This window comes from Hyperoodon ampullatus (assembly GCF_949752795.1).
Source record: "Hyperoodon ampullatus genome assembly, chromosome: 10".
Classification (NCBI taxonomy): domain Eukaryota; kingdom Metazoa; phylum Chordata; class Mammalia; order Artiodactyla; family Ziphiidae; genus Hyperoodon; species Hyperoodon ampullatus.
This window is the reverse complement of record NC_136923.1, coordinates 89,346,936-89,368,520: the sequence shown is the minus strand read 5'-3', so window position 1 is coordinate 89,368,520 and position 21,585 is coordinate 89,346,936. Positions and strand designations below refer to the sequence as shown.

Below are 21,585 nucleotides of genomic sequence, written 5' to 3'. Positions count from 1 at the left end.
CTCTTCTTTGTTCGCACAGCTCCAGGGGTTCTGCTTTGGATCTGGCCCCGCCTCTGCGTGTAGGTCGCCTGAGGGCGTCTGTTCTTCGCTCAGACAGGACAGGGTTAAAGGAGCAGCTGATTCGGGGGCTCTGGCTCACTCAGGCCCGGGGGAGGGAGGGGTACGGAGTGCGGGGCGAGCCTGAGGTGGCAGAGGCCGGCGTGACTGTTGCACCAGCCAGAGGCGTGCCGTGCGCTCTCCCGGGGAAGTTGTCCCTGGATCTCGGGACCCTGGCAGTGTTGGGCTACACAGCCTCCCCGGAAGGGTGGTGTGGATAGTGACCTGTGCTCGCACACAGGCTTCTTGGTGGCGGCAGCAGCAGCCTTAGCGTCCGTCTCATGCCCGTCTCTGGGGTGCGCGCTGTTAGCCGCAGCTCACGCCCGTCTCTGGAGCTTCTTCAAGCGGCGCTCTGAATCCCCTCTCCTCGCGCACCAGGAAACAAAGAGGGAAGAAAAAGTCTCTTGTCTCTTTGGCAGCTCCAGACTTTTTCCCGGACTCCCTCCTGCCTAGCTGTGGCGCACTAGCCCCTTCAGGCTGTGTTCACGCTGCCAACCCCAGTCCTCTCCCTGCGATCCGACCTCTGAAGCCTGAGCCTCAGCTCCCAGCCCCGCCCGCCCCGGCGGGTGACCAGACAAGCCTCTCAGGCTGGTGAGTGCTGGTTGGCACCGATCCTCTGTGCAGGAATCTCTCCGCTTTGCCCTCCGCACCCTTGTTGCTGCGCTCTCCTCCGCGGCTCCGAAGGTTCCCCCCTCCGCCACCCACAGTCTCCGCCCTCAGTAGTTTCTTTGAGAATTTACCATGTGTTATATATGTTTTAGTTGCCTTTAATATTTTTCTTTTATTATGGTGGAATTTAGATGCCTTAGGATATGATATTTGGTAATGGATATCAGAACATAGTAAAATCGTGTATATTAGTCTAGCACATTTTGACTTTGTATATCGAAGTTGGATGATCTAGGGCTTCTTGGTTTCAAATCCTAGCCTCACACCTAATTAGTAGCCTTTAATAAGTTACTTAGCCTCATTCTGCCTCAGTTTCTTCATGTGTAAAAGAAGGTCGATAAAAACATGAACCTCACAACGTTGCTCTAAGGATTAAAAGTGATTTAATACATCTAGAGTGCTTAGTGCCTTGCAGACAGTAAGCATTGTGCAACTGTTAGCTTACTATTATTATTATGTCAACAACAGTGTTGTGTTTTTAAGAATCTGTACTTGATGCTAACACATATATATGGAATCTCAAAAAAAATGGTTCTGATGAACCTAGGGGAGGGACAGGAGTAAAGATGCAGACGTAGAAGTTGGACTTTCGGACACGGAGAGGGGGAAGGGTAAGCTGGGACGAAGTGAGAGAGTGGCATGGACATATATACACTACCAAATGTAAAATAGGTAGCTAGTGGGAAGCAGCTGCATAGCACAGGGAGATCTGCTCTGTGCTTTGTGACCACCTAGAGGGGTGGGGGATAGGGAGGGTGGGAGGGAGGTGCAAGACGGAGGGGATATGGGGATTATGTATACTTATAGCTGAATCACTTTAATATACAGCAGAAACTCACACAACATTGTAAACCAATTATACTCCAATAAAGATGTTAAAAAATCTGTACTTGAAAGATTATTTCTTTGTACACTGTATACAAATTAAACAATTTAAAATAAAATGTTTATTAGGTTGGAAATCAAGTTATTGGGGAACATTGTGAGGCTTTTTAACACATATTAGCAGATTTGTCTTCAGAAAAGTTATACTAATTTGTACTCTCATCAGCAACCTCTAGAGCCCCTGGAAATGGAATTAGTAAGCCAAATTAGAATGATTTTTTCTTGTTAAATTTTAAAATGAACCAGTTTTCCCTATTTAATCTAGAAAAAAAAGTTAAATAGGACAGGAGATATTTGGAAATATAAGAAAGAATTTTCCAGTAGGATCTGTTGAAAGTCAACAAAATAAACATTTAAGGATAGGTAAGAAATCTACTCTGGGAAATACTAATAAACAGCATTTCCTATCATTTGTTTTGTACTCTTTGGGAGTTGTGGGCTCTCAGGTACCTGGTCTGATCTCCAACATTTGGATAAACTATCTTACTGTATTGCATCGGTTGATTCTTTTAAGCAAAGGTAACATTCCATACCTTTGTGCCTGCCTGTATGACTATCCCTACTGGAGAGCCAGAGGCTTCTTATGATTCACTTTTGCCTCCATCAAAGGGTGGCTTCTTTAGGATCATATACCCCCATGTGTATCCCCATCCCTTGGGAAGGAAGTTCTCCTTAACTGGTATATGGCTTTTCTGTAAAACATTCTCTTTTAGTGTTCCCATTCGAGTTTTTAAATTGAAATATTTCTTCCATTTGAGGTACATTTTTCCTTCTTTTATCCTAATGTTTCTGAAAACAGCATGATTCTTTAGAAAGGATTAAATTCTATATTTAATTGGGATAGCTTTTATCACTCCTTGTCCCAAAAAAGAAAGAAAAAGAGCTTTTATTGAATCAGTAGGGGTTCTTACAATCATTCAAGGAAATAGGTGTAATATGTATGAAGGAGAATGCTGTACACTAAACAGACCATTGTGCACCTGAGGCTTGAGTGGGAAAAGCTTTCCTCTTGGAGGTTTTGGTGGTTGGCTTGATAGCTAGTGACTTTACATTAGGGACCTGCTGGTCCCCTCATTTTTTGGGGGGGGGGGATGCTGCCCGGCGTGGCATTTAGGATCTTAGTTCTCTAACTAGGGATCGAACCCGTGCCCCCTGCAGTGGAAGCACTGAGTCCTAACCACTGGACCGCCAGAGAAGTCCCTGGTCCCCTCATTTTATCTCTGATATATGGTATTTTGTCTTGGCCCTGCTTTAGATATAATTGCCAAAGGGGAGAGAGAGGCATTGGATTTTACTTATTCGATTATTATAATGCTAATTGGAATTGTAGCTCTCACATTTAGAGGATTTGTTGAAGTGAAAATAGTGGGTAATTGGGAATTCCCTGGCAGTCAAGCAGTTGGGACTCCCTGCTTTCACTGCCAGGGTCCCCGGGTTAGATCCCTGGTCAAGGAAATAGGATCCCACAAGCCACGTGGTGCGGCCAAAAAAAAAAAAAAAAAGACAAAGTTGGGTAATTGCATAAATGCTTAGGCTTTACTTTTCCATTTCAATTTAAAACACCTCCTCTGTCTTCATTATGTAATTACACCATTATTTGACCCAATTTATTTTCCTACACAGGTTAGAAAATTATCTGAGTTTAGCTTTCTAGTTTCAACACAGTTGAAATATAAGACTTTTTTTTTCTGTTCCCAGGATGTTTTGACCCATGTTCGAACAATACCTTTTATCCTAGGCGCCAAAATATGGTACCTGTTATATGTTATAGAATTAGTTTCTGCCAGCGTTTCCTGTGAGATTTCACGCCGGCAGACGTCAGCCTCCAGAGCCACTAAGGAAGGAAAAACAATACCTCTCTGCTGATACTCCTTTACTTTTCAATATAGTTTGAGGTTCATTATTCAGATTTTGGGGTTCATTTTTTTTTTCTGGTTGGTATAATTAGTGTGTGGTTAGTCAAACTTTGTGGAGATTAACTCTTAGATAAGTCTTTGCTAGAGATCACTTCACATAAGTTATCCTTAAGAGTTCTCGAAAGTGAAGATTTAGTTTTCCTTAGTTTAATAGGAGATAATTGTTAACTATTAAGCCACAGGAAATAAATTGTTATTTCTAATATTGAAGTAAATTGTTATTTCTAATATTATCACCAAGTAAATTTGGCTTCAACTCAGGCATATAAAAATAGTACTACGTTTTACAAGTACATATGCCTTGGTTCCATTCTTGCAGATTCTGATTCAGTAAGTTTGGAAAGGGGGCCAGGTATCTGTACGTAAAAAGAAAAAAAAAAAAAAGTCAAACCCAAAACACAAACTCAGAGATGCAGTGAATATTTATGAGTGGAAGTGGCGAAACTGTGTGTGTGTGTGTGTGTCTGTACTTGTGTGTTTGTGCTTTACATACAAATACATATCTACTTGATTATGTTACTTTAAAAAGAGTATTTTTATTGCTTCTTTGACCTTATAGTATGTTAGGAATATGTCCTACATGGCAGAATTGTATTTTAAAAGGAAGAATTATATGTATATATTTATAAACCTAAATATACACATAATATATAAACATAATATATATGTAAATGTATATATGATTTACACACCCACTATATAAATAAAGTCCCCTACCATGGTAGCAGCTAAATAGTTGCCATCAGAGTCCCTATTTCTTTTTCAGCTTGGACATTCATAAGTTAATTCAGATCAGCAGCACAGAGTAACTTTGTATGTGTTCTCCAGTTCTAATGGCCAATCAGGTAGTTTTGCTTCACTAGCAAATATTATTTGGTGGCTACAGCTACCTCCACTGCTGTCGTTGAAAGGTATAGAGATAATAGCTTAGTCTTAATTGTTTGTACTGCTGTCATTGTTTTATAAAACTAAAAATAACAATGTAGGCGGAATAAAAGAAAATTTTTGGAAAAGTATGTGCTCTGTGGTTGTCAGAATTTCCTCATCTTTCACCATGCTATTTTGGTAAACACATTCAGAAAACAGTTGTTGCTGTTATGGGAGTGGGACTTTGTCCCCCAGGGAGTAAACCACTAGCTATAAATAGAACACATTGAAAATCCAACTGTGATTATTATTGTTGCTTATTAATTATATTCTATGTTTGTATCAGTTGGCATGTTGCTCGATTTAGGCTAATGTTCAGTTAAAGCCATTTTTCTGCTATTTTTGCCTGTACCTCTTCAATTCTAAAGATTATCGTAGACCAAAGAAGACCTAAAGATGGCCAAAAAGCACATGAAAAGATGCTCAACATCACTAATTATCGGAGAAATGGAAATCAAAGCTACAATGAGGTATCACCTCACACCAGGCAGAATGGCCACCATCAAAAAGTCTACAAGCAATAAATGCTGGAGAGGGTGTGGAGAAAAGATAACCCTCCTGCACTGTTGGAAATCCACTCCCAGAAATATAAAATGGTCAAGCACACAGTGAATCACGTACATACAAGTATAACCTGTTCAGCTCAATTCAGAACTACTTGAAACTGTGTGTGTCAGATATCATCCATTTAAAGTTACTTTTCCCGTGAGAATATCAAGCTTTTATTTTATGTGACTTATAGGTTATAATGTTATTATGTAAACATTCAAGGAATGGAGTGCTAAATTACTCCTATTAATAATAATAGTAGCTGCTAACATTGTTGAAGTGCATTCATTGTTGAATACTACATTTAGTAACACTGAAGACTTAAAGGGAAATCAGATATTTTATTTTATATCAGATTTTAATATTTTATATATTTTAAAATATAAATATATCTTTTATTATAATAAAAATATTAAAATTTAAAACATTTTAAAATATAAAAATATATAAACACAATAGGGTAGTTTAACTTTCTAAAAAAATGTCTTTACTTGGCAAAATAGAAAGTTTGCACCCTATTTGGTTGCCAGTTTTAAGTGTGTGCATTTTAAATTTATTGCTCTGTGACATCTTAAGGTCTGGGAACTATTGATGGAAAATGTATGGACAGTTATATTGAAAATGGATAAATGAAATCATTGGTTTTTTGATGGATACTTTGGCCCTTTGATTTCTCTTGTTGGATGGTCTATTTGGTTTGGTGTACACATTGTACTGTGTTTATATCCTGTGTAGGGTCCCTGACCTTACAGTTTTAGTCTCCAAGCTTTAGTTTCCTGTTCCCAACTGCCTGACCTTGAAGACAGGAGTGCAGATCCTTTTGCCTACCAAGATCCATGGTATCTCCCCATCCCTCTCCATTCCTGGCTTCCCTTTCCCTGCTTCATTGTACTTCTGGATTTGTTTCTAAGCAGATAGAATTAATAATTGCCAGCCCATTTTCTGTTAAGCACTGCTCCTGACTGTAACAAAGTATTGGCTTGACATCTGGTCTGGTTCATTATGAAATCACCCATAACTGAGTATTTGTTGATATTCTAATAGTATACAAGTTACTGTGTTAGATACTACATCAGATAGTAAGACGAGTAAGATACATGCCTATTTTTTTAAGTAAACTGTAATCTTCTGTGCATTAAGCCCACAAATAATCATGTATTCTTTTTAAAAATTTTTGGTAAAACACAGGTAACATAAAAGTTGCCATCGGGGGCTTCCCTGGTGGCGCAGTGGTTGAGAGTCCGCCTGCCGATGCAGGGGACACGGGTTCGTGCCCCGGTCTGGGAGGATCCCACATGCCGCGGAGCGGCTGGGCCCGTGAGCCATGGCCGCTGAGCCTTCGCGTCCGGAGCCTGTGCTCTGCAACGGGAGAGGCCACAACAGTGAGAGGCCGGCGTACTGCAAAAAAAAAAAAAAAAAAAAAAGTTGCCATCGTAACCATTTTGCCATCTTAACCATTTTTAAGTGTACAGTTCAGTGGTATTACATACATTCACATTGCTGTGCAGCCATCCCCAGCATCCATCCCCGTAAGTCTTTTTGTCTTGTAAAGCTGAAACTCTATACCCATGAAACAATAACTCCCCATTTTCCCCCTCTCCCCAGGCCCTGGCAACCACCATTTTACTTTCTGTCTCTATGAATTTGACTACACCAAGTACTTTCGTATAAGTGGAATCAAGTCTTTTTGTGACTTGCTTATTTCACTTAGCATAAAGTCCTCAAAGTTCATTCATTTTGTAGTGTATTGCAGAATGTTCTTCCTTTTAAAGGCTGAATAATATTCCATTGATTTTGCTTATCCATTCGTCCATCGATGGACCCTTGGGTTGATTCCATATTTTATTGATTGTAAATAACACTGCTGTTGCCATGAATATGATTGTACAAATATTTCTTCAAGACCCTGCTTTCAATTCTTTTGTGTATATATCTAGAAGTGGAACTGCTGGATCATATATGGTCATTCTACTTTTAATTTTCTGAGGAAGCATCATACTGTTTTCCACAGTGGCTGTACCATTTTACATTCCCACCAGCAGTGCACACGGATTCTGGTTTCTCCACATTTTCTCCAACACTTGTTCTTTTGTTTTTTTTGATAGTAGCAATCCTAATTGGTGTGAGGTGGTATCTCATTAGAGTTTTGACTCTTATTTCCCTACCGATTTAGTGATGTTGAGTATCTTTTCATGTGCTTATTAGGCATTCATAGATCTTCTTTGGAGAAATGTCTACTCAAGTCCTTTGCCCATTTTTGAATTGGGTTGTTTGGTTTTTTGATATTGTTGTTGTTGAGTTTTGGGAGTTCTCTATATATTCTGGGTATTATCCTTTATCAGGTATATAGTTGGCAAATATTATCTCCAATTCTTTGGGTTGCCTTTTTACTCTGTTGATAATGATGCAAAAAATTAAAAACTTTTCTTGAAGTCCCTTGTCTGTTTTCTTAAGTTGTCTGTGCCTTTGATGTCATGTCCAAGAAATCATTGCCAAGTCCAGTGTTGTGAAGCTTTTGTCCTTTGTTTTTTTCTAAGAGGCTTATTAGTTTAGGTCTTACATGTAGGTCCTTGATCCATTTTGAGTTAATTTTTGTATACGGTGTTAGGTAAAGGTCCAACTTTATTCTTTTGCATGTGGATATCTGGTTTTCCCAGCATCATTTGTTGAAAAGACTGTCCTCATCTCATTGAATGGTCTTTACACTGTTGTCAAAAATCATCTGACCATATACAAGAGGGTTTATTTTGGGGCTCTCTGTTTTATTCCACTAGTTTATATGTCTGTGTTTATGTCAATACCGCACTGTTTTAATGTAGCTTTATAGAAAGTTTTCGAAATCAGGAACTGTGAGTCCTCCAGTTTTTTTTTTTTTCAAGATTGTTTTGGCTGTTTGGGGTACCTTGAGATTTCATATGAATTCTGGGATAGGTTTTTCTATTGCTGCAAAAAATGTCATTGGAATTTTGAAAGAGATTGCACTGAATCTTTAGATCACTATGGGTAATATTGACATTTTAATGATATTAAGTCTTTTAATCCATGAATATGGGGTATATTCCCCTTTATTTGTGTCTTCTTCAATTTCTTTCAGCGATGTTTTGTAGTTTTCATTGCATAAGTCTTACAACGCTTTGGTTAAGTTAATTGGTAGGTATTTTATTCTTTTTGATGCTTTTGTAAATAGCACCATCTGCAAACAGATTCTACTTGGATGCCCCTTCTTTCTTTTACTTGCCTAATTGATCAAGCTAGAACTTCCAGTGTTGAAGTGGTGAAAGTAGGCATCCTTGCCTTGTTCCTCATCTTAGAGGAAAAGCTTTCAGTTGTTTATCACTGCAAATGAGGTTCTTTGTGGGTTGTTCACATATAGCTTTTATTATGTTGAGGGAGTTCCTATTTCTAGTTTGTTGATTGTTTTTATAATGAAAAGATGTTGAATTTTGTCAAATGCTTTTTTTCTACATCAATTCAGATGATCATGTTTTCTTTTTTTTCTCCTTCATTCTGTTGATATGGCATTTACATTGATCCGTTCACACTGTTGAACCATCCTTGCATTCCAGGAATAAATCCCACTTGGTCATGGGGTGTAATTCTTTTAATGTGCTGCTGAACTCTGTTTGCTAGCTTCTTTTTTGTTCAGGATTTTTGTATTGATATTCATAAGGGATATTGGTCCGTGGTTTTGTTTTCTTTCAGTGTCTTTGTATGGCTTGAGTATCAAGGTAATTTTGCCCTCAGAGAATGAGTTAGAAAATGTTCCCTTCTATTCAGTTTTTGGAAAAGTTTGAGAGGGATTGGTATTAGTTCTTCTCTAAATGTTTGATAGAATTCACCAGTGAAGTAATCAGGTTCAGAGCTTTTATTTGTTGGGAGATTTTTGATTACTGATTCAAGCTCTGTACTAGTTACAGATGTATTCAGATTTTCTATTTCTTCATGGTTTAGTCTGGGTAGTTTTTTTTTTTCCAGGAATTTGTTCTTCTCAACTAGGTAATACAATTTGTTGGTGTACAATTGTTCATGTCACTCCCTTATAATCCTTTTTATTTCTTTAGAATGAGTAGTAATGTCCCACTTTCATTTCTGATTATACTAGAGTCTCCTCTTTTTGTTCTTAGTCCATCTAGCTAAAGGTTTGTCAATTTTTTTGATCTTTTTGAAGAATCAACTTTCAGTTTTGTTGATTTTCTCTTTTGTTTTTCTATTCTCTATTTTATCTTTTCTCAAATCTTTATTTCCTTCATTCTGCTAGCTTTGATTTTAGTTTATTCTTCTTTTTCTGTATACTTACATTGTAAAGTTGGGTATTGGTATGAGATCTTTCTTTTTTAATTTAAGTGTTTATAGCTAGCTATGAAATTTCCCCATAGAACTCCTTTATCTGCCTCCCACAGTTTAGGTGTGTAGTGTTTGTTTTTGTTCATCTCTAAGTATTTTCTAATTTCTTTTGTGATTTCTTTTCTGATTCATAGGTTATTTAAAAGTGTGTTGCTTAATTTCCACAATTTTGTGAATTTTCCCTCTTTTTTTGTTACTTATTTCTGACTTCATTCTCTTGTGGTCAGAGAAGAAACTTTGTATGATATCTATCTTTTAATATATTTGGGGGACTTCCCTGGTAGTCCAGTGGTTAAGACTTTGCCTTCCAATACAAGGGGTGCATGTTTGATCCCTGGTTGGGGAGCTAAGATCCCACATGCCTTGTGGCCAAAAAACCAAAAAACATAACACAGAAGCAATATTGTAACATACTGAATAAAGACTTTAAAAAATGGTCCACATCAAAAAAAAATCTTAAAAAAAATAAAGTATTTGGAGTCTTAATTTGTGGTCTAACATATGGTCTGTCCTGGAAAATGTCCGATGTTTATTTCATTGTTGTTGGGCAATTTACCATTCAAATCTTCCCTTGGAAGTTGCTAGCCTTCAGCTGACTCCAGAGTTCCAAAATAGTTACACCAGACAGATTCTGCCAGTGCAATTGTTGTCTAGGTGGGGAGACAGATTCCTGGAGCTTCCCACATGTGCCATCTTCCCATAATCCTTCCCAACAATCACGTATTCTTACCTAGAGTAGGTTATTGTATCTTAAGAGAAGTAGAGTACAATCAGTGATAAAAAAATTTCAGATAAGATTGATTTTATCTTTCACTTGGCCAACTTTGCACAAGTTTTTTTTTTTTTCTTTTTCTTTTTTTGTGGTACGAGGGCCTCTCACTGTTGTGGCCTCTCCCATTGCGGAGCACAGGCTCCGGACGCGCAGGCCCAGCGGCCATGGCTCACGGGCCCAGCCGCTCCGTGGCATGTGGGATCCTCCCGGACCGGGGCACGAACCCATGTCCCCTGCATCGGCAGGTGGACTCTCAACCACTGCGCCACCAGGGAAGCCCTGGGCAAGTTTTTAAATCCCTTTCGGCCCCACTTTCCTGTATGAAAATTAAGGATAATGATACTTAGACCAAGATCGTTGTGAGGATAAATGAAACAATATAAATGTATGGCTGAGTGTCTGGCAAGCATTCAGCAACCATCTTTTACTCTTTTTAGCACCTCCCATACCCCAAATGATTTTAAAGCTTGTGATGATTTTTATAGAGATTGATGTGTGATGATGATAAGGATATCTCTTTCAGGTAAAGGGAATGAGAAATAGGGTACAGAGTTTAAATATGTTGGCACAAGTTTTTGAAACAAAGGATGTAGCACAGCAGCTAATGGGGGTAGGATAAGGAAACAATATAGCTGCAATTGTTTTTGAATTTTATACAAATAGAAGGGTTAGCAGCTGGGTTCCCAGACCTACCTCTGACCCCCCTTCTCCCCCCCCCCAGATGAAAAGGAACTCCACAAAGGGCACAATTACGGTTAAAGACAGAGGCGGTAATTATTAGAATGAATTGTTGGAGTAGGAGATTGAGATTGGAGATCGAGGCAGTGACTCAGGTGGAGAGATTTGTTACATTGGAGGAGTCCTGACCGCAGGAAGCTTAAAGAATTTAGGATATATTCTGCTCGTTTTTCAGGTGTGTTACTTTTCCATTGCTTGTTCAGGATTTTGATCTTGGCAAATAGGAATTATCATTTGAAGATCCAATCAGATTTTGCTAAGAGTATCTCTTGTATTTATTTAAAAGATCAAAAAGTTTGTAATTTTCCTGGAAATACTTTAAAATACTTTAAAAACCATGATGAGGGCTCACGATAGGCTATATTTAACAATCAAGTCTGGCACAGCCTACAGTGTGTGAACCTTCTATTTCTTGAGTTTTTGTTTTTTCTTTGCTTCATGAGGCTTCCATATGGAAGGCCACAATATGATTTTTCCAAGGTTTTGCTCTATGAAGGGCTTATTTTGTAAAGTTTGACGCTTTGAGAAAGATAATGCTCTGTCAACGGATGAAAAATAAATAAGGATTAAATTATGTGAGTGGTACAGAATGTTAGTTTGAAGTGTTAATGTTATTGTTAAAACAATAGTTTCTGCATATTTAAAATTATCTTTGACCCTAAGCAGAGAGAAGCAGAATCCTGAGTCACATAAGCTTTTTTCCGCCTTAAAAAAAAGTGATATTAGTGGGGGTGAAATTTTAAAAGTATAACTCTGATTTTTAAATTATTCCCGAACTTCTGATATCTAAAGATGCTCTTTAGAAGAAAAAGCCTAATGTATTAAAACTTTTAATTTTTCTTTGCTTTATGTGGTTTTGGTAGCAAATTGGCATGTTGTTGTGCATTTGAACCTTCTGAAATATTTTAATTTTTAATTTTAATCGTGAACATTTATTGTTATTTCACATATTTAGTTTCTGTAGTTTAAAAATATTCTACCACAGATGCTTTTTAAGACTTGAGTTATCCTGCTAAATTAAATGCCCAGTCTGTCTCTGCTTTTGAGGTCTTTAGTTATTTCTTGGCCTGTGGCCATATAACAACCTGTACAAAGTTGAGTAGGCAGAGCGTGTGCTACCTTTATCCTTCTATCACAACAGGCTGTGTCTGTTCAGGATTTTGCCTCTTCCTTGCAGTTCAACGGCCATCTCTTTTTGGTTTTGGCTTTCAACAGTCAACCCTCAAAGATCTTTTGTTTTGTGACGGTTAAGGAAACTGGCTCTGTGTTCTTACTCTTAGACAATTATTTAATTGTTTACAGATAACTGAAACTACTAAACGTTTCTATGATGAATCCTTTTCTTTTGTTGGAGGCTTGTCATGTCGAAACGATTGGTCATCATAATTCCTGGTGTTTGAGAAGATTGTTTTTAAACCAAATAGCATCAAAAAGCTCATTCTTTCTTTTCTGATTTTGTATTGGGTATTTTTCCTGTGTATTATAACAAATGTCTCTCCTTTTTAAATGTAAGACATAGCAGATTTAATGCTTGATTAGTGCTGTTATAACATGCTCATAGAAATACTCTCTATAGAAATTTTCACTTTATTGAAATAATATGAAGTATTACTTTGGTAATTGCAGATAAGGATGAACCCATCTTATACAATAAAGAGTTTAGAACTTCAAAAGTATATCACATCAACAACTCTAATTAACCCCAAGGGAGCAATTAATGAAGAATATTTTGAATTCTTAATGTACTATTTATACTTACTGGCTTATTTTGATTATTATAAATGTTTCCAAATATCACCTTGTTTTATTTAAACGTTTTAGTACATTTTCGTGAGTGATTTTCCATGGGGGGTAATACATTTCCACCTTTATTAAGTGAGCCAGTAGGAAAACATGATTTGGTTTCCATAGTTGATTTAAGTCAACCTGTCAGCAACACATCTGTTCCATAAAGTTAGGTACCCCTGGAACATGATAGTGCATAATTAATTCCTTACAGAATTGTTTAGAACAGTTGCATTAAAGTTACTGATCACTTACTAGGTGCCGGCAGTATTCTAAGTGTTTTATGTGTGTTAACTGATTTATGTTATAAATATTTAAAATACATGTTTCCCTTCTCTTTTCCTTCCCCTTCTCTAGGCTAGTGTCTCTTAAGAAAGTTATTTTTAAGAAATAGCCCAAGTTAGAAATAGTATTAGCTTTTGTCGAGACTTTTATCAAGTCCACTTGATTTATGGAGCTCTCCACTGGGAATAAGTAGTATTGAGGGTAGAGAGAGCAGATTCCTCAGAAGGGTGCTGATTCAACTTGAGTGAATGGCAGTCATGAGGGGGGATCCCAAGTGAATGAATAAGGGGTCTTTTGCATCGAGCCCATCATGAAGCCACTGAGGAGAAGGACAGAGAGAGGAATCAGCTTGGAGGACCTGAGCAGTAGAATTTGAAAACCATGGCAAGACAAACAAGGTGACATATTTTGCCACAGAATAGCAGTTGGATGAAAAATAGAACTTGTAAACAACAACGGTGAAATAACTAGTTTGGGCCAGTGGATGGACAAGAAGCCTAGCCTTAGATTTCCAAAGAATAAAGGAGAGCAACAGGTTTTAAACAAACAGTTCCATACACGGGATGATGAGTACCAGCCATATCTTTGAATATATGTGTTGTATTTCTTTATATCTCATGTCAGATGATTGCCTGTCTTACTAGTATTTCTTATCTGCATTTGTCTATAGCTAGGATGTTTGATACATATTTATTCTGGGGAGGCAGCTTGGTATGGAAACAGGAGGGAATTTTAAATTTGGCAGGCTTATATTTGAATTTTAGCTGTTACATGTCTCAAACAAGCTACTTATCTGATTTCCCCCCCCCACGGTTTTACTGATGTAATTGCCATTATAACATTGTGTAAGTCTAAGATGCACAACACAATTATTTGGTATATGTATATATTGTGAAATGTTTACAACAGTTTTAGTTAACATCCCTCGTTTTACATAATTACAGATTTTTTCTTGTAATGAGAACTTTTAAGTTCTATTTTCTTAACGCTGTTGAGATATACAATACAGAATTGATAACTACAGTCACCATGCTGTACATTACACCCCCAGAATTTATTTATTTTATAACCAGAAGTTTATAACTTTAGACCACCTTCACCCTTTTCCCCCACCTCCCACAAATCCCACCCTCTGGTGATCAACAATATTTTCTTAGTTTCTATGAAGTTGGGTTTTTTTCTGTTTTTGTTTGTTTATTTTAGATTCCACATATAAGTGAGATCAAACAGTATTTTTCTTTCTCTGACTCACTTATTTCACTTAGCATAATGCCCTCAAGATCCATCCATGTTGTTGCTAATGGCAGGTTTTCCTTCTTTTTAATAGCTGAATAACATCCCATTGTTTAAACGTATCACATTTTCTTCATCCATTCATTTGTTGAAGAACAGTTGGGTTGTTTCCATGTTTGGCTATTGTAGATAATGCTGCAATGAAAATGAGGTTGCAGATACCTCTTTGAGGTAGTGATTTCATCTCCTTTGGAGATAAACCAGAAATGGAATTGCTGGATCATATAATGGTTCTATTTTTAATTTTTTGAGGAACCTCTATACTGTTTTTCATGGTGGCAGTACCAATTTACATTCCCACCAATAGTGCACAAGGATTCCTATTTGTCTACATCCTTGCCAGCTGTTGTTAACTCTTATCTTTTTGATAATAGCCTTTCTATCAAGTGTGAGGTGATACTGTGGTATTGATTTGCATTTCCTTGATGATGAGTGATGTTGAGTATTTTTCTTGTACCTGTTGGCCATTTGAATATTTTCTTTGGAGAAATGTCCATCCATATTATTTGGATGTCTTAAAATTGGATTATTATTATTTATTATTGAGGAGTATGAGTTTTTAAAAATATATTTTGGATATTAACCCCTTACCAGATATTATGAATCCCTTATTGTAGAGTAATAAAAATATATTATTATGAATTTATTATGAATCAGATATATGGTTAGAAAATATTTTCTCCCATTCTGTTGGTTGCCTTTTCATTTTGTTGATTGTTTCCTTTGCTGTGCAGAAGCTTTTTAGTTTGATGCAGTCCAACTTGCTTGTTTTTTGCTTCTGTTACTTGTGCTTTAGGTGTCATATCCAAAAAAATCATTGCCAAGAACAATGTCAAGGAGCTGTTTCCCTGTGTTTTCTTCTAGGAGTTTTATGGTTTCTGGACTTACATTTGTCTTTAATCCATTTTGAATTAATTCTTGTCAATTGTATAAGTTAGTGATAGTTTCATTCTTTTGCATATGAATATCCAATTTTCCCAGCACTATTTGTTGAATAGACTATCTTTTCTCCATTGAGTATTCTTGGCTCCTTTGTCAAATGTTAGTTGACTGTATATGCGTGAGTTTATTCCTGGGTTCTCAATTCTTTTATGTTGGTCTATTTGCCTGTTTTTACACCAGCACCTACTGTTTTGATTACTATAGCTCTGTAATATAGTTTGAAATCAGGAACTGTGATGCCCCCAGCTTTGGTGATTTTTCTTTTTTTCTTTCATCAATGTCTTAAACTTCTTATTGTACAGCTCTTTCACCTTCTTGGTTGCATTAATTCCTGGGTATTTTATTGTTTTTGCCGTTGTAAATGGGATCATGATTTAGTCTTGGTGGGTTGTATGTTTCTAGTTTATTTATTTACTCTAGGTTGTTCAGTTAGTTGGTGTGTAGTTGTTCATAGTATACAGTATCTTATGCTCCTTTGTTTTTCTGTGGAATGAGCTGCATTATCTGACTTTTTGGTAGCAGATTCTTCATCTGTAAGATGGAGATAGTAACATCAACTCTAGAAGAGTTAAATGAGATAATGTATGTAAAACATCTAGCAAAATGCCTGGTGCTTAATCAGGGCTAAACAAAAGTGAGTTACTCTCCCAAGGAGAAGCCAAAAAAAACCAGTTTTCTTTTTGCCCTTGTTATGGAACAAGGCTAAACAAAAATGAGTTACTCTCCCAAGGAGAAGCCAAAAAAAAAAAAAAAAAAAAACAGTTTTCTTTTTGCCCTTGTTATGGAACAGTTGGGAATTGAAAAGAGAAGACATATAACAATTGGGAGACCAGAACCTCTATTCATAAGAGAGAGGCCACAATTTGTGCGTGTGTGTGTGTGTGTGTGTGTGTGTAAAATGGCTCAGGAAGAAAGGAATGTTAGCTGTTTAAGAACATGTGGTCAGTTAAAAATCAAAATGTGTGTGTTGTTTTACTTAAGAGCTCCATGCAAAAATAATTAGAAATTAAGCATTACATTGTTGCCTCCTGAGTTCAATGATTTATATGTATTTTAAAGTCATATATTAACAAAATTACACATTGGCCAGTTATAATTATTAAAAGTTCAATTTTCCTCTGTTTGAAATTTTAAAGCATTTGTATAATGATGGTCTTTTAAAACCTTGCTATTTATTATAGCAGTTGAATCATTGAAGAAATGTTATTCTTTGTTTTGTTCAATGTTGCTGAGCCTTATCTTTCTGGCATAGGAATATTTTATGTGTAATTGTTTCTCTTTAATTTTATAATAAGAAAATTTATTTAAACTATATTTTTAAATTATAAGAGTAGAACAAACATTTTAGTTTTTTTTTTAAATTAATTAATTAATTAATTTCTGGCTGCATTGGGTCTTTATTGCTGCACGTGGGCTTTCTCTAGTTGCGGTGAGCAGGAGCTACTCTTTGTTGTGGTGTGCAGGCTTCTCATTGCGGTGGCTTCTCTTGTTGCAGAGCACAGGCTCTAGGCGTGTGGGCTTCAGTAGTTGTGGCACACGGGCTCAGTAGTTGTGGCTCGTGGGCTCTAGAGCACAGGCTCAGTAGTTCTGGTGCATGGGCTTAGTTGCTCTGCAGCATGTGGGATCTTCCCAGACCAGGGCTCAAACCTGTGTCCCCTGCATTGGCAGGTGGATTCTTAACCACTGTGCCACCAGGGAAGTCCAACACTTTAGTTTTTAAAAAACAATTCTGATCATGTCTTGAAGTATTTTGTGAATTAATCCTATTTTTTGATTTTTTAAAATTAATGTTGTCATTATTATTCTTTACTTTGACTAATATAATCCCAAAGAGCATTCATTGGACATGTTTTAATATTTTTTTCTGATTTCAAAGAGTTAAAAATATTATCTGAAGATTTCTTAGGGTGTACTTTCTTATGAGAATTCTGTACTGCCTATTTATTCTTTTTTAAAATTTTATTTATTTATTTGGCTACATTGGGTCTTTGTTGCTGTGTGTGGGCTTTCTCTAGTTGCAGCAAGTGGGGGCTACTCTTCATTGCAGAGCACAGGCTCTAGGTGCACGGGCTTCAGTAGTTGCAGAACGTGGGCTCAGTAGTTGCAGCGTGCGGGCTCTAGGGTGTGCGGTCTTCAGTATTTATGGTGTGCGTGCTCAGTAGTTGTGGCTCGCGGGCTCCAGAGCGCAGGCTCAGTAGTTCTGGCACATGGGCTTAGTTGCTCCGTGGCATGTGGGATCTTTCCGGACCAGGGATCAAACCCATGTCCCCTGCGTTGGCAGGAGGATTCTTAACCACTGTGCCACCAGGGAAGTCCCTGCCTGTTTATTCTTAAATCATTAGTTAAAAGTTAAATGAAAAACTTTTTCATTTATGAATAATGCGGTAGATATAAGTGATACTAAAATTTTAGTTTTATGATAGCCAAATAAATGTCATTTGTTTTAAAAAATGTGAATCTTTAATTTCTTTTGATTTTGATTAACCATTGTAAGCATTTATCCTTTTTGTTTCCACATTAATGTGCGCATTTGAAGATAATATGGGATTTGTACAGTCTTTCTTGAATAGTTGAAACTTAACAGAATTGCAAATTGCAGATTTCTGTGCCTGGTGGAAATAAAATAAATATGAAGCATGGTAGATATTCATTTTTTATATCTCTTACATAACCTGGCAGATGATACTAAAACAGCACTTTGGTGTATGTTTTGGATATTTTTTCCCATGTTAAGTGTGCACTGTCTTTAAAAATTTAACTTTATTTATTGCTGTCATTTGAACAGGTGTCTCAATGCTTGTACCTACTGCAAAACTAAGCACGCCAGAGGAAATTTGGCCAGTTATCCAGTTGATGAGTTAGTAGATAGAGCCAAACAGTCTTTTCAAGGTAAGAGTTTCTAGAATTCTGTGTGATTATAGTCTTTTTAATAAATTATAATAGTCTTCTAAGTAACACTTCACTTTAGATACATGCTTCTTTAGCTTTCTGAAGAGTTTACAAATATTTCAGCTTATCTAATAGAAGATGTTACCAGATTCAGGTTATAATATTCACATAACTCCCCTTTCACCACTCTTCTGTTTTCTTATGACTCTAAGGTAAGTGACGTATTTTGAAATTTATCACCTATCTTTATATTCCATGGAAGAGACAAAAAAATAAAAATGAAAGCCATGACCTTCTGTTGTGTGTTAATAAGACTTCTGTGGACTGAGTGAAATACTCAAGATTTCTCCCTCTTTCTTTGGTAATTTTTGGACCATTCAGAAAATAGAGCTAATAAGGGTTGCCAGGAGTTTTAGAAAGAGAAGGTAGGTTTTACTATGAGCCAGCAGAGATAACCCTCCTTATCCACAGGATTGCTGTGGGCCAGTAAATATTGGTACTGGTAGAGAGTCCTAATGAGAACAATTTTTGTGGGGGTGGCCAGCTACTTTTGAATCATCACTTGCTGGAAAATGTGATTGCCTAGGTATCTCTCAGCATACAGTAAGACTTATCTGTAACATGAGTCTCAGTTGTGCTGAGTCACAGTTGTGTTGACACATAACCATAAATTGCCCCTTTTGTCTTGGCTTATAATATGTGTATATAACATTGATGTGTTTTTATAACCAACATGAGATAATCTATTGTCTCATAATCCTGTGGGTTAATAGTTATTGGTAATGTACTTTTCCTTTTAGCAAGTAACTTGGAGTGCTACTTTCAGTACTTCACATCCTGAATCTCAAAATGTATGAGTTCCAAGCAAACTTATTCAGTCTAAACCTTTTATCAACATGAATTTGAAATGCTCTTTATAGCAGAGAGAAAAACACCCTTGATTAATCTAACACATCTCAACAATTTTTTTTGTACCTCCATATTCTTAGCACAGTTCCCTCCTCTGTTCACATTCAGCTTGTATTGAAAGAAATAAAGGAAACTCACTGACTCTTGCAGTTGTTCACTTTCAGAGCCAGGTAGTTGTCTAATCTAAGGAAAAGTCTGGGTGGTTGTCTTTTCTGCAACATGGCTACTTTAAGGATTTTTCAGAAAGGGCATGAATTTGCACAGAAACCTACTTTATTTGAAAAATGATCCCTTTGCTGGCATTCTTACTTAGTGTTTGTTTTTCCATATATCTGTTAGATAATGGAGATATTAAAACTATATGATCTATCCACCTAACTCTGCAAATTGGAAGGTATTCAAATTACAAATACAAGTGACTTTGCTTGTTAAGGTGAGTGATTCAAAGAATATATCAGAGATTAGCAGTGACTTAGTGGCTATTTATAGAGAAAGTATTAGAAGAGGTTTATTTAATATTACTTTCATCATTATCAGTAGATATGTATGTGCTTGGTTATTCCCAACCAAGGAATGTTTGCAATGTAAAGTTTTTCTTTTTCTTTTTCTTTCTTTTTTTTTTTTTTTTTTGCGGTACATGGGCCTCCCACTGCTGTGGCCTCTCCCGTTGTGGAGCACAGGCTCCAGACACGCAGGCCCAGCGACCACGGCCCATGGGCCCAGCCGCTCCGCGGCACGCGAGATCCCCCCGGACCGGGGCACGAACCCGCATCCCCTGCATCGGCAGGCGGACCCCCAACCACTGCGCCACCAGGGAAGCCCTCTTTTTTTTTTTTAATTTAATTTTATTTATTTTTTATACAGCAGGTTCTTATTAGTTATCTATTTTAGTTATCTATTTTATACATATTAGTGTGTATATGTCAATCCCAATCTCCCAATTCATCCCACCTCCCCCCAGCCACTTTCCCCCCTTGATGTCCGTATGTTTGTTCTCTACATCTGTGTCTCTATTTCTGCCCTGCAAACTGGTTCATCTGTACCATTTTTCTAGATTCCACATATCTGCGTTAATATATGATATTTGTTTTTCTCTTTCTAACTTATTTCACTCTGTATGACAGTGTCTAGGTCCACCCACATCTCTACAAATGACCCAGTTTCATTCCTTTTTATGGCTGAGTAATATTCCATTGTATATATGTACTGCCACATCTTCTTTATCCATTCGTCTGTCGATGGGCATTTAGGTTGCTTCCATGGCCTGGCTATTGTGAATAGTGCTGTAATGAACATTGGGGTGCATGTGTCTTTTTGAATTATGGTTTTCTCTGGGTGTATGACCAGTAGTAGATGTAAAATTTTTCCATTGTCTTGTTATCTGAATATTAGGGTTGAAATGGAAGGCTAGTTTTCGGACTGGCAGGCTTATTTTATTGCTATGTGGAACTGTTACTAAAATATCGAGGTCATAACTTTCTAGGTAAGCCAGTGTGTTTAGGCAATTTTAAGTCCTAAGATGCTCTTTGCCATAGGAGAGTTGAATTCAAAACAGCTCTGCTGCTTACCAGCCACATGATCTGACCAAGGTACTTGACCTATATACAAGCCATGGTTTTCTCATTACTGTGACATTAAGTGTTGCTTGAATTTGAGATAACTTACATGAAGTAATTGGTTGTGTCCTTATTATGAAGAAGTCATGTTACTTAAACTGAAGGAATTTAAAATAAATCCAACAAGAGAAGTCTAATTTTTTTTTTTTTTTTTTGTGGTACGCGGGCCTCTCACTGCCGTGGCCTCTCCTGTTGCAGAGCACAGGCTCCGAACGCGCAGGCTCAGCGGCTATGGCTCACGGGCCTAGCCGCTCCACAGCATGTGGGATCTTCCCGGACCGGGGCACGAACCCGTGTCCCCTGCATCGGCAGGCAGACTCTCAACCACTGCGCCACCAGGGAAGCCCGAGAAGTCTAATTTTGAGTGAGAAAATTGGAACATCTAATATTGGAACACTTAATGATTAGAATCAAAAGACAAATTTTCTTTTGCTTCTAAAATATGTCTTATGAAAAATGTCTCTATAGATGGAAACTAGTATGACAATTACCTTTTATTTTCTTAATTTGAGAATTGCAAATTCATACTAAGGATGGTCTTATATTTTCACAATAGGAAATAGCAGTCTATAAGCTCACATTTTAAAGACATTGAGTTAGCAGCATTGTCTTTTTTTCTGCAGAAGACATTGGGATCATAATGGTCTTATAGGATTCCTATGTTTGAGTTTTAAAATTACTAAGAAGGGACTTCCTTGGTGGTCTAGTGGTTAAGACTCTGTGCTTCCACTGCAGAAGGTGCAGGTTTGATTCCTGATCGGGGAACTAAGGTCCCTCATGCTGCGCGGCACGGCCAAAATTTTTTTAAAATAAATAAATAAAATTGCAAAGAATAATTATGAAGTTAAATGTAATAGAAGAAATAACCTGTTTTTCTCATTTCTGTGACTTCTGCATAATTCGTTCTTTTGTAATTCAGATATTAGGAACGTTTGGGGGGGTCAGAGCCCCTTAAATTCTGCATTATACC

The 21,585-nt window shown here is 37.2% G+C and overlaps 1 protein-coding gene across 1 annotated transcript in view; it reads left to right on the top strand.

Annotated features, from left to right (window-relative positions):
• Positions 1-21,585, top strand: part of CDKAL1 (CDKAL1 threonylcarbamoyladenosine tRNA methylthiotransferase) — a gene marked incomplete at its 3' end in the record, with an annotated part of 656,191 nt that overhangs the window by 266,065 nt on the left and 368,541 nt on the right. The window contains exon 9 of the mRNA XM_079712248.1: positions 17,987-18,090. Coding sequence (XP_079568374.1) covers positions 17,987-18,090 — 104 coding nt within the window. The remainder of the gene's footprint in view (positions 1-17,986; positions 18,091-21,585) is intronic.